Raw genomic sequence first — 12,488 nt, 5'->3', positions numbered from 1 at the left:
ATAATAATAATAATAATAATAATAATAATAATAATAATAATAATAATGATGGTGATGGTGATGATATTGTTATTATACTAAATAATAGACTGAAATATCTCTGTGACTATCAGATGGATTGTCGTGAAATGTAATACAGACATTCATGTTCCCCTCGGGATAAACCGTAATAACTTCGGTGATCCTCTGACTGTTCATCGAGCGACGTGTTCACGTTAACAAATTTCCAATATTCTTTAAAAAAAAAAATCTTGACTCCAACAGTTTTGGGGCGTTTTCTGTCTCCCGTCACACGATCCTCTCTGAGGTCTAAAGTTCTGCTCCTCTATGAACAGAACCATGATGAGTAGAAGAAGAGAACTAGAACACGTCTGTAGAGCAACTTTAAACAAGACAAGTGAAAGTCAGCTGATGAAATATTATAATTTAAAGCTTCAGTCACACATGATGCGTTCAAGGGCCGTCGGAAAGATGAAAATCAGACGATCATGTCGTCTTTACTGCTCGAGGCTGATAAACAGTGAAGTTTAAAGAAAACCTGCTTCTTCAGTCCCAGGTTCACAGGTTTGACATGTAAACGTGTAGAGCAGAAAATACAGATTTTTAAATGATTCATAAGCTTTAAAGCTGATCTGGAGGATTCTGATACCGGGAGATGTTTTTAGTTTGTCTGTCGTCAGCCACAAACACTCAGGCGTTCTCTTTACCTCCTCAGCTGATGAAGGAGCCGGTGCTGCAGGACAAACGGAGCGAGCACGTCCGGTTCTGCCGGTACGCCGCCGAGCTGACGGAGCGGGTGTCCGGTAAGCCGCTCCTCATGGGCACCGACGTCTCGCTGGCTCGCCTGCAGAGGGCCAACGTGGTCGCCCAGTCGCGCATCACCTTCTCGGAGAGGGAGCTCTTCATGCTGATGAGGAACCACCTGGTGGCCAAAGGCCTCCACGACACGGCCAACACGCTGGTCAAAGAGGCCAATTTACCGGCTGGATCCCTCTGTCCTCACTCTTCCTCCTGCATCACTCCTCCTCCTCTCTCCTCCTCTTCCTCCACAATGATTCCCAGGACTTGCCGGTTGGCCGTCGGGATCGCCGCTCGCGTCGCCGGCCACGTGGGCTCTTCTCCCGTCTCCTCGGTCGCCTCCTCTTCCTCTCGCTCCCTCCTCGCTCCTCACCCCTCGTGCTCCTCTTCATCTACCACCCCCCTCCTCCCTCCTCCTCACCCTCATCCAGGGTCTCACGGTCAGGCCTCGCATCCGGTCGGACGGATTCTGTTCACGCGGGAACGCCCGGCGGCTCATTGCAGCTCAGGAAAGAAGCTCCGGGCGCTGAAGCAGAAGTCTGACCACGGCGCCTTCATTCAGGTCCGTGATGGTCGTTTTATTACATGTTTATTCATTGAAGCTGAAACTCTTCATCGATTATAGACTGACGAGATGTCGCTGAATTATTACAATTAGTAATCCAGCAAAAGGCCACACGAGGTCACGTCTCTGTTTGATATCAGAGTGAATATTGGACTTTAAAGGTTTGTCTCTGAGAACTGGTGTTGGTCATTTTACACTATTTAACACTTTATTAATAGAAGCACAACTATTATACATATATTACATACATATACATATATTAGAAATCATCAGTTGTGACATTTTCATTCACATTTAGTTCCAAGTCCTAAAGAGCATCTAAAGCCGGGATCCAGCTGCTCAGCGTCAGATGTTCAGATCACAGAGTTCTGTCATTAACGGGAGAAAGTAATGTTCTATGTTCTGATCGTTTACTGACTTCAGAAAAGGTTGGAATGATTTTTGAAAGTTCTATTTCCTGTTGTAGTTCCTTTGGTGCTGATCTGATGCGTGACTCTAAGACTCGAGGATCAGCTGAAGCTCATTACTTCTTGTTCTCTGAATCAGACTCCAGCGATGAAGAAGCAGCTAGAGCGCCACCTCCCCTCCCCCCCGACCCTGGACAGCATCATCACGGAGTACCTGAGGGAGCAACACGCCCGCTGCCCCAACCCCGTCACCACCTGCCCCCCCTTCTCCCTGTTCACCCCCCACCGCTGCCCTGAGCCCAAGCAGAGGAGGCAGGCGTCACCCAACTTCACCGCCCGCCTGGGGAGCCGGGTGCTGTACCCGAAGTACGGAGGCGTGGACCGAGGCTGTCTGGACCGACATCTGATCTTCAGCAGGTAGTGAACGCGCTCTGTAGATGTACCGACGCTGGGTCACGCTCTGAACCACTAAGGTCTCACGTTCCTCTCTGAGGTCTAAAGTCCTGATCCTCTATGAACCAGAACCACCGTGAGTAGAAGCAGAGAGAACTAGAACACGTCTGTAGAGCAGAACAACACAGTTATGATGACATCAGTCATTAAAAAGAAGAAAACAAGTTTCATTTCTTTGGTAATTTATTTCAATTGTAAAACAGTGTAATCTCTAAATCCAACATGTTTGTGTCTACATGTTTCAGCCTCCTCCCTCCTCTCTCCTCTCCTCTCCTCTCCTCTCCTCTCCTCTCCCCTCCCCTCCTCTCCTCTCCTCTTCTCTCTCCTCTCTCCTCTCCTCTCCTCTCCTCCTCTCCTCTCTCTGTCCTCTCCTCTTCTCTCTCCTCTCTCTCCTCTCCTCTTCTCTTCTCCTCTCCTCTCTCCCCTCCCCTCCCCTCCTCTTCTCTTCTCTTCTCCTCTCCTCTCCTCTCTGGGTTAGGGTTAGCGAGGCTTATGTCCACAAGCTGATAGAGAGCGGCGTGTTCATCAGGGACAGCTTCGTGCAGGTCTCTCCGCTCTCAGTGCCCTCTACGCGGATCACCGTGTCCGGTGTTCCGCCGTTTATACCGAACGAGCTGTTAGAAAATGAGCTGCGCAGGTTTGGAAAGTTTGCCAGCGGATTTAAAACAGTCAGTTTGGGGTGTAAGGATCCCAAACTGAAGCACGTGCTGTCTCTTAGGCGGCAGGTCTTCATGTTCCTGGAGTCACCTACACAAACACTGGAGGTGTCCTTCAGGGTTAAACACGGGGAGGGTTCATACATGGTGTACGCTAGCTCGGGACAGATCAAATGCTTTGAGTGTGGACATGTAGGACACAAACGATTCGCGTGTCCGCACAAGCGGCAGAGAGGCGCGGAGGTGGAGCCGGCGGCTCCGGCTCCGGCTGCGGCTGCGGCCGCGGCGGCGGCGGCTGTTGCCGGTGCGGTCGGCGGCGTTTCTTCGTCTTCTGCTGATAACAATAATGTCGATAAGGAGGATCAGGGCCAGTCTTACAACCAGCAGGCTTCTGTGGTGGCGCAGAACCTCACTACATCTGGTACCGAAGCACCACCACAGTCGGTAGAAGTCTGTGAAGAGGCAGCTACAGGTTCAGCAGGTGGAGATCGCACCATAGCCTTAGATGAAGCACAGAGTGTAGGGTCTGTGTCCAACAGCCAGCTGTCTTGTGAAGGAGAGGACATGGAGTATGAGAGTGAATCAGATGTTGCATCTAATTCTGAAACGTGCATTAAAAGCACTGATCTGTATTCACTAGAGGAAATAAACTCGTTTTTGGATGTAACTTACAATAGATCTGCAAAAGTGAGTGATTATTTCCCTGACATTGAGAAGTTCATACGATCTGTTGGGGTGGCGCAGAGAAAGGTGGGTTTGGACCTTCTAGATGGAAAAAAGCGCTTCCGCCTAAAGAAACACATCACAATCTTGAGGAAAGTAAGGAAAAGTAAAAGGGTTCAAAATACTAAGACAGTTTAACATGATCATGTGTCACACGGGGGTTTCCACTTTCCACTGCTTACTTATCTTGTCTTACCTCCTTCCATCCTCTGACCTTTCTATGCAGAGCTTCAATTTAGGGTCTTTAAACATCAATGGTGGGCGGGACGGGCATAAAAGAGCATTAATACAGGAGGTTGTAAATCAAAAAATGTTGGACATCCTCTTTTTGCAAGAAACTCACACCATTCCAACAGATGAAGTAGACTGGGGTTTATGGTGGGAGGGCTCATGCACCCTGAGCCACGGCACCAATCTTAGTGCCGGGGTAGCCGTGCTGTTTAGAACAGCAGCTAACGCAACCGTCCTGTCTGTCACTGAGGTGGTGAAGGGTCGTTTGCTGATGGTGAGGGCAGAGATAGAGAGCTCGCTTTACTGCTTCGTGAACATATATGCACCGAATCAGGGGCCAGAAAGAGCACGCTTCTTCACTACGCTGCAAAACGAACTGCAGAGCTGCCATCAGGAGCAACTGATCATCGGAGGGGATTTTAACTGTACTCTAGACTTCACCATAGACCGGAACAGTGAGGAACCACACCCACAGTCAGCTCAGAGTCTCCACAACGTCATCACACACTTAGATCTGTTGGACACGTGGAGAATAAAACACCCATTAGACAGACAGTACACATGGGTTAGAGTCAGCAACGACAGGATCAGTGCAGCCAGGCTGGACAGAATTTACATCTCTCGCAGTCTCAGTTCCAGACTGAAGAACAGCACAATCAGTCCAGTTGGGTTCTCCGATCACCACCTCGTCAGTTTAGGTTTGATAACCTCACCAGGTGAAAGGGTTAGCTCCTACTGGCATTTTAATAATAAACTTCTACAGGACAGCACTTTTTGTCAGAGCTTTGGGGTTCTTTGGCAGCAGTGGAAAACTGAAAAAGTTCGTTTCAGTTCTCTGAAACAGTGGTGGGAGGTCGGAAAAGCGCAGATCCGTGTGTTCTGCCAGCAGTACACCTCAAACACCACCGCTATAATCAAGTCTGCTGTTAAAGACCTTGAAGCCAACATAAAGATCATTGAGGAGGGCTTCCAGAGAGACCCAGATCCCGGTGTGGGCCAGCTGCTGAAGGAGAGGAGGTTGGAGTTGAGCTCCTTCCTGCAAGAGAGAGTGAAAGGAGCTCTGGTCAGGTCCCGTTTCCTCCAGTTGAAGGACATGGATGCCCCAAGCTCGTTTTTCTTCAACCTGGAGAGATCGGTGGCGCAGAGGAAGCGGATGACCTGTCTGAAGCTCCCAGGAGGCAGGATAACCACTGACCAGAGGGAGATGAGGACCCATGCCATGGGCTTCTACGCTGCTCTCTTTGGGGAAGAGCAATCCTGTACGGAGAGCAGTAGGGAGCTCCTGGAGGGTCTTCCCCAGCTCAGTCCAGCAGAGAGGGCTATGCTGGACGGAGAGCTGACGCTGGAGGAGCTGACGGTTGCAGTGAAACAGATGGCTTCAGGAAAGACTCCGGGAATCGACGGTCTCTCCTCGGATTTCTTTAAGAAATTCTGGAACATTATCGGTTCTGACTTACACTCTGTTTTGATGGAATGTTTTAAAACAGGATCACTTCCTGTTTCATGCCAGCGGGCAGTACTCTCCCTGCTGCCCAAGAAGGGCGACTTGGCCCTTCTTAAGAACTGGAGACCAGTGGCCCTGCTTTGCACAGACTATAAGGTGCTTTCCAGAGCCTTATCCATCAGACTAAGAGACTACCTGGAAGTGGTTGTAAATAGTGACCAAACGTACTGTATCCCAGATAGAACAGTTATGGACAATATTTTTCTCATCCGTGATGTGCTTGATGTATGTAAATTCCACGATGTCGATGTAGGTATTGTCTCACTAGACCAGGAGAAGGCTTTCGACAGGGTGGGTCACGCATATCTGTTTTCTGCACTCGGGGCTTTTGGGCTTGGTGATGGGTTCTTGGCTTGGGTGGGTTTGCTGTACAGTGGTGCTGAATGTATGGTCAAAATGGGAGCTGGCCTGAGTCGACCGATCCCTGTACAGCGAGGGATAAGGCAGGGTTGTCCTATCTCAGGGCAACTATACAGCCTCGCTTTTGAGCCTCTGTTGTGCAGGCTGAGAAGTCGGCTCAGTGGTCTGTCACTGCCTGGGTCCTCCAGTCTTTGTAGTCCCCTCGCTGTGTCTGCTGATGATGTAACCATCTTCATCAGGGACCAGGGAGATGTTCTATGTCTGCAGGATGCTTTGTCTCTTTATGAGAGGGCTTCATCTGCACGGGTGAACTGGGAAAAATCTGAAGCCTTATTGGTGGGTCAGTGGAGACATCAGACGGTGCCTCATCTGCCTGGAGGTCTTCAGTGGGGAAAAGAAGGTCTAAAAGTGCTGGGTGTGTTTTTGGGCTCTGAGGTTTTTGAGAAAAAGAACTGGGAGGGAGTTAAGGAGAAGGTGTGTGCTCGGTTCTCTAGGTGGAGATGGTTACTACCCCAGTTGTCATATAAGGGAAGAGTTCTGGTTGCTAATAATTTGGTTGCCTCGACTCTGTGGCACAGACTCATCGCTCTGACGCCACCTGGAGGCCTCATAGCAGAGATACAGAGGTCTGTCGTGGACTTCTTCTGGTCCGGCCGGCACTGGGTTCGTGCAGCAGCTCTCTATCTGCCTGTGGCAGAGGGGGGGCAAGGTCTCATCGATATCCAGTCCAGGATCGCCTCTTTCAGACTCCGGACTGCACAGAAGCTGCTCTATGGCTGTGGCCCCAGCTGGATGGACACGGCTCGACTGCTGCTGAGGAGAGCTGGGCGGTTGGGATATGATAAGCAGCTTTTTCTCCTACAACCTGAGGAAGTGGACTTGGCCGGGCTGACGCCGTTCTACGGCTCTGTTCTGCAGGCGTGGCAGATTTTTAACATTTCACGTAAAGCTGATGAGACTCCGGGCGTGTGGCTGCTGGAGGAACCTTTGTTCTTCAACAGCTTCATTAGAACCCAAACGCTGCAGTCTGCCAGCCTGAGAACTCGTCTGAGAGAAGCCGGCTGCACTAAACTGGGACATTTGGTGAAGATGTCATTAACAGCAGCATCTATGGTCACCTTCAGGCAGAACACTAACATCACGTCTGTCAGGTTGACCAATAGAATAGTGGAGGAGGTCTGTGCCGCCCTGCCACAACGCCTGAGAGCAGTTGCAGGAAACTGTACTCTGTCTGACCAATGGGATGAAGAGAGTGAGTACACCCTCCCCACTCTGCTCATTGCCCCAGCGGTGGGGGACTGGCAGGGGGGAGGAAACAAGCTGCTGACGTTCACAACCCCTCACCTGGACAAGTTTCAGGCAGCAGAGAAAAAAGCTATCTATGAAATCTGTGTAAAGGTTGTGAACCTCCGCTCTCTGGCAGGGTTGACAGAGTCGAGGTGGACCGAGTTCTTTGGCCCAGGTTCTTCCCCGAGAGGCAGCTGGAGGTGCATGTACAAGCTGCCCGTTGAAAAACGGACAGCAGACCTCCAGTGGAGGGTTGTACATGGAGCTATAGCCACCAACAGATACCGGGCACACCTGGATCCACAAATTGGGGAGGAGTGTTATTTCTGCGGTCAGATTGAGACCCTGGAACACTTGTTTGTTCAGTGTCCTCGGCTCTCAGCACTCTTTGAACGGTTAAAAAGATGGTTTCAGGGTCTTGGAGAGGTTTTTTCTTTTATGTTGTTCATCTTCGGTCCAAAATACTGCTCAAAAAAGAAGGCTGTCCACACAATGGTGAACTTTTTATCTGGTTCTGCCAAGTTGGCCATCTGGTTGACACGGAAGAATCGGGCTCGGGGTGCCGGTAGTGAGGATCCGGTGAAAGTTCTGGAGGGACTGTTGAAAGCCCGACTCAGGGTGGAACACACCTACTACCAGACAGTGGACGATTTACAGGCTTTCAGGGACAGATGGACTACTGGGAGCATTTTATGCTCAGTGGGTGCTGGTGGAGAGCTGGTGGTGAACTTCTGAACATATTGATCATTGAAATTGATTGTTTCTTTGTTCTTTGGTGCTTTATTTTTTGGTTATTTGTTTTTATTTTATTGATTTTATTGATTTTCTGACTATTAAGTGATGATTTAGAGTGTTTCTGTTTTTCACTGCAATAGTGAAATAAAGGGACTTTAAAAACCAAAAACCTCTCCTTCAGCCTCTCCTCTCTCCTCTTTCCTTCAGCCTCTCCTCCTCTCCTCTCTCCTCTCCTCTCTCCTCCTTCCTTCAGCCTCTCCTCTCCTCTCTCCTCTCCTCTTTCCTTCAGCCTCTCCTCTCCTCTCCTCTCCTCCTCTCCTCTCCTCTCTCCCCTCTCCTCCTCTCCTCTCCTCTCTGTGTTCACTTCCTGAAGTTCAGTCAAAGTGTCGCCTCCTTGTTGTCACATGACTGTTGGTCTCAGATGAATCGATCATGACATCACAGTGTCTCTGATGAGCTCACACTTTAATGTTTTTACAGAATCTGTTTAAAGTGAACATATTACTGAGGGTGAGATTTTGTCACACATGATGTGTTCAAGGACTGTCTGAAAGATGACGATCTGACGATAATGTCTCTGCAGCTTCTGTCTGTGATGAACGATGGAGATGAACGTTCTTTTCCATCGTGCCGATGTGTTTTGGTGTTCAGAGGGTGTAGTTTCTGTTCGTCTTCGTCACTCTCTCCTCTTCAAACCTCTGCTCAGGTTCCGTCCGATGTCGGTCTTCCACGAGGGCGACGGAGACGAGAGCGGCTTCACCTGCTGCGCCTTCTCGGCCCGCGAGCGCTTCCTGATGCTGGGAACCTGCTCGGGTCACCTCAAGTTCTACAACGTGTTCTCCGGAGAGGAGGAGGCCAACTACACCTGCCACTCGTCAGCCATCACTCACCTGGAGCCCTCCAGGGTGAGTCAGCTGCTCACAGCCTCTGACATCCTCTTGAGCTGTTAAAGACTGATCTAAAGTCACAATCCTGAAGAGATGGTGTGCAACCACATGATCAAATGTGAACAACAGAGAGAATGTGGATTGATTGCAGACATGGAGCTCTTCTTGTTGCTCTGCTGTTGAATGAGGAGGAAGCAAACCTCACCGCTCAACGTAATTCAAAGCTGCTGACGTGAACCTCGTGTATGTCCACAGATTAGTTCATACTCGCTCATGGACGTCCTGAGGGGACAAACGGTTCACTTCTAAAAACTCTATTTACATGTTCACACGTCTGATTTTACAAAGACGGATGCTTTGTTTCTAGAAGCTTTAGAAACAGGAAGTGTGAGTAAATATTTAACATTAAATCAAATAGTTTACAGGATGTTCAACCTTATTTATTCATATAACATTTAAAACTTGACTCCTTTCTTTACCGCGTTTGTAAAAAGGTAATAAAGTAGTTTATGAATATGAGATATGAGTTCACAGATAATTACACGATCCTTCACACTTCATTGTGTTTGTGCTTCCTGGTGTTTGGTAGAATAATGCGTCTCTCAGCGCGTTCACTCTATAAACTCCTCACAGTCTGTGGAGGCTAACGCTACGACGCTACGATGCTACGTAGACTATAAACAGCTTTCTGTCCGACCCTGACGAGCGACGCGTCTCAGTGTTTCCACCATTAAGACATACAAGTAAAGTCACTCAAATCTGAAGGATTGTCACTTTAATTTAAATATAAAAGCTTGTGTGTGTGTGTGTGTGTGTGTGTGTGTGTGTGTGTGTGTGTGTGTGTGTGTGTGTGTGTGTGTGTGTGTGTGTGTGTGTGTGTGTGTGTGTGTGTGTGTGTGTGTGTGTGTGTGTGTGTGTGTGTGTGTGTGTGTGTGTGTCTGTGTTCGTGTGTGTGTGTGTTCGTGTGTTCTCAGGATGGGAAGCTGCTGCTCACCTCTGCTTCTTGGAGCGTCCCCTTGTCGGCCCTCTGGAGTATGGACGGTGTCTTCAGCTTGAAGTAAGACACACACACACACACACAGGTTTAACTCTTTGTTTCTCAGTGTGTGTCCATGTCGTTGCTGAAGCGTCCTCTTTGTGTCCTCTTTGTGTCCTCTTTGTGTCGCAGGAACTCGTTTGTGAACGATCACTACGTGGAGTTCAGTAAACACTCTCAGGACCGAGTCATCGGCACCGAGGACCAAGTTGCTCACGTATGTCACCTCAAGTATTCTCTACACGACTAAAGTCCTTCATCAGGTTCAAACAGAGTTTAAAACCACCAGCATTTAAAAAGTGACGGGTGAACAAATGAAGCGCACCGTTACCTTCTGATTCAAATGACTCGTTTCTCAGGTTTGCGTGTAATCATTTGGGACAGCAGCGCTCATCAGCATGTAGAACACATCATCCCTCTATAGATGACTCAGCTTCTGTTTCCGCCTCGTGTCTCGTGTGCTGCAGATCTACGACATCCAGACGGGGCAGAAGACCGTGACCCTGAACGACGCCGCTCTGGCCAACAACTACAAGAGGAACTGCGCCACCTTCAACCCCACCGACGACCTGGTGCTGAACGACGGCGTGCTGTGGGACGTCCGGGCCTCGGGTGCCATCCACAAGTTCGACAAGTTCAACATGAACATCAGCGGCGTCTTCCACCCCAATGGCCTGGAGGTCATCGTCAACACGGAGGTTGTATCCTCTGAACCCGGCCGGTCTTCTGTTCTAAACCGCTTTTATAACCTCATGATCCTCAGATACATCACGCTCAATGGTGAAGACCTACCAGACGGGACGTTAGAGGGTCGTCCTGTTCGTCCTCTGAGAAATCTTACATTTAAGGGAAGAGCTCGACAGAAATGCTAATTTGCCAACAGCTAGATGAGATGATTGATGCCGTTCTCAATGTTTGTACGATAAATGAGAAGCCACCACCAACAGCTGGTTAGCTTAACTTAACTTAGCTTAGCTTAGCTTAACTTAGCTTAGCGTACATAGTGGAATCAGGGGGAAACAGCTAGCCTAGCTTCGTCCAAACGTAAAGAAATCAAAAGTGTAGAAACTTGATGTTTTACGGCGTTCCCTTCAAGTCTTCGTGTTTGAGCGTTGGTATTTGTTGTGCTGTTTACGTTCCGATGCTACAAATATGTGAACAATAGAAAGTAATGATGGATTTAAAAAGCGTGTGTTTCTATCTTGAAGGGATAGTCGTGATGTTTAGTTGGATGAGTCAGTGCGTCACATCATCTCCGTCTCTCTTTAAAGACTCCAGACTCTCAGAACTCGCTGCTCTGCAGCTGCTTTGACCGGTTAGTTAGTTAGTTTGTGTTTGTGTGTTTTAAAGACTTCGTTCAGATTCACCAAACTAACTAACCGGTCAAAGAGCAGCAGTCTGGTGTCTTTTAAAGAGAGCACAGATAACAGCTTCTACTGGAGGCAATACCCCGACCAACCACCTCGTACAACCCCACACACACACTGCCTTCAACACAAATATCTCCAATAAGAGAATTATGAAATCAGAATGTGCATGGCCGGGTCTTTTAGACCTTGAGAGTTGAGCAGTTACAGTGCACAGAGGTGAGGCAGTGCAGACCTGTGGTTGTCAGCCTTGACAGCCGGCGTCAGTGGGACCTGAGGACCTTCCACCTGCTGCACACGGTGCCAGCGCTGGACCAGTGCAGGCTGGTGTTCAACAGCAACGCCACCATCATGTATGGAGGTACGGGAGAGACGCTCACCAACGTACAGTCAGAGCAGCACCAGGGTGTCACTTCTTACTGACATGTTATCGTCTGCTTCCCCTCACACACACACACACACACGCACACACACACACACAGCGATGCTGCAAGCCGATGATGAGGATGACGCCATGGACCAGCAGATGAAGAGTCCCTTCGGCTCGTCCTTCAGAACTTTCGATGCTACAGACTACAAGCCCATCGGTAGGCTGCACTTCCTGTTTGTTGCAGACTGAAATCCTATTGGCCAGATACAGAACCCCTCATGACAGCTCTCTGAAGTCACATGACTGAGCTTCAATAGGAGAGAGGTCGACTTGTTGGTGTTTTCATGTGATTTATTGACAAGAAAGATTAAAAGGTTTTTACGGACGCTGACTTCTTATTTGTTGTTGTTTTTCAGCCACCGTGGACGTGAAGAGGAACATCTTTGACTTGTGCACCGACACCAGAGACTGCTACCTGGCTGTCATTGAGGTGCGTCAACATGTGATAGAGGAACTCTAACACTGTGTCCTCTCATCACATCGGTACTAGACGGGTTGTACATATATATTCATGCCTTCATGCATCAGTACAGCCTGCTGTGATCAGAGAGTGCTCTGAGCTTAAAGCCTTGAAGTCCTGATGGTGAAATGTAAAGAACAGACGAGTCAGCACTTTGTCTCCAACATGTTGCTTCTTGGATTCAAACAGAACAGGTTGACTCGTTTAATGTTAAACATTGTTTTTTCATCTCGTTTTTATGTCCCACAACAATTTAACATGTTGTTCTTTCTAAGGTTGCACTAACGATGATTTTTATTATTAATAATTCCGGCTTTTGTTCTCTCGATGAATTCATTATCCGCCGCGTCTAAAACAGTAAGAAGTTCAGGTCCACAACAGTCTAAACTCTCAGAGCAGGATGAGCAGGATCTACCAAGAAGAAGAAGCCACAACAATGGCCGACAGTGCAGAAGAAATGTAAATATGTCCGGGAGAGGGAGAGGGGGAGAGGGAGGGGGAGGAGAGGGAGGAGGGGGAGAGGGAGGGGAGGGGGAGAGGGGGGGGAGGAGGAGGTGATCAGAGGGAGAGACGAGGTGAGGAGGAGGTG

At 48.9% G+C, this 12,488-nt stretch overlaps 1 protein-coding gene across 1 annotated transcript in view; it reads left to right on the top strand.

Moving 5' to 3' along the window:
* The first annotated feature begins 84 nt into the window (after positions 1-84).
* Positions 85-12,488, top strand: part of LOC116377343 (DDB1- and CUL4-associated factor 1-like) — a 13,104-nt gene continuing 700 nt past the window's right edge. The window contains exons 1-9 of the mRNA XM_031838958.1: positions 85-1,360; positions 1,910-2,187; positions 8,426-8,624; positions 9,581-9,663; positions 9,775-9,859; positions 10,110-10,343; positions 11,277-11,370; positions 11,492-11,596; positions 11,796-11,869. Coding sequence (XP_031694818.1) covers positions 656-1,360; positions 1,910-2,187; positions 8,426-8,624; positions 9,581-9,663; positions 9,775-9,859; positions 10,110-10,343; positions 11,277-11,370; positions 11,492-11,596; positions 11,796-11,869 — 1,857 coding nt within the window. The 5' untranslated portion in view covers positions 85-655. The remainder of the gene's footprint in view (positions 1,361-1,909; positions 2,188-8,425; positions 8,625-9,580; positions 9,664-9,774; positions 9,860-10,109; positions 10,344-11,276; positions 11,371-11,491; positions 11,597-11,795; positions 11,870-12,488) is intronic.

Source organism: Anarrhichthys ocellatus, unplaced genomic scaffold, assembly GCF_004355925.1.
Source record: "Anarrhichthys ocellatus isolate YVR2014 unplaced genomic scaffold, GSC_Weel_1.0 scaffold1140, whole genome shotgun sequence".
NCBI classification, from domain to species: domain Eukaryota; kingdom Metazoa; phylum Chordata; class Actinopteri; order Perciformes; family Anarhichadidae; genus Anarrhichthys; species Anarrhichthys ocellatus.
The sequence above is the reverse complement of the archived record's forward strand: the minus strand, read 5'-3'. Positions and strand labels throughout refer to the sequence as shown.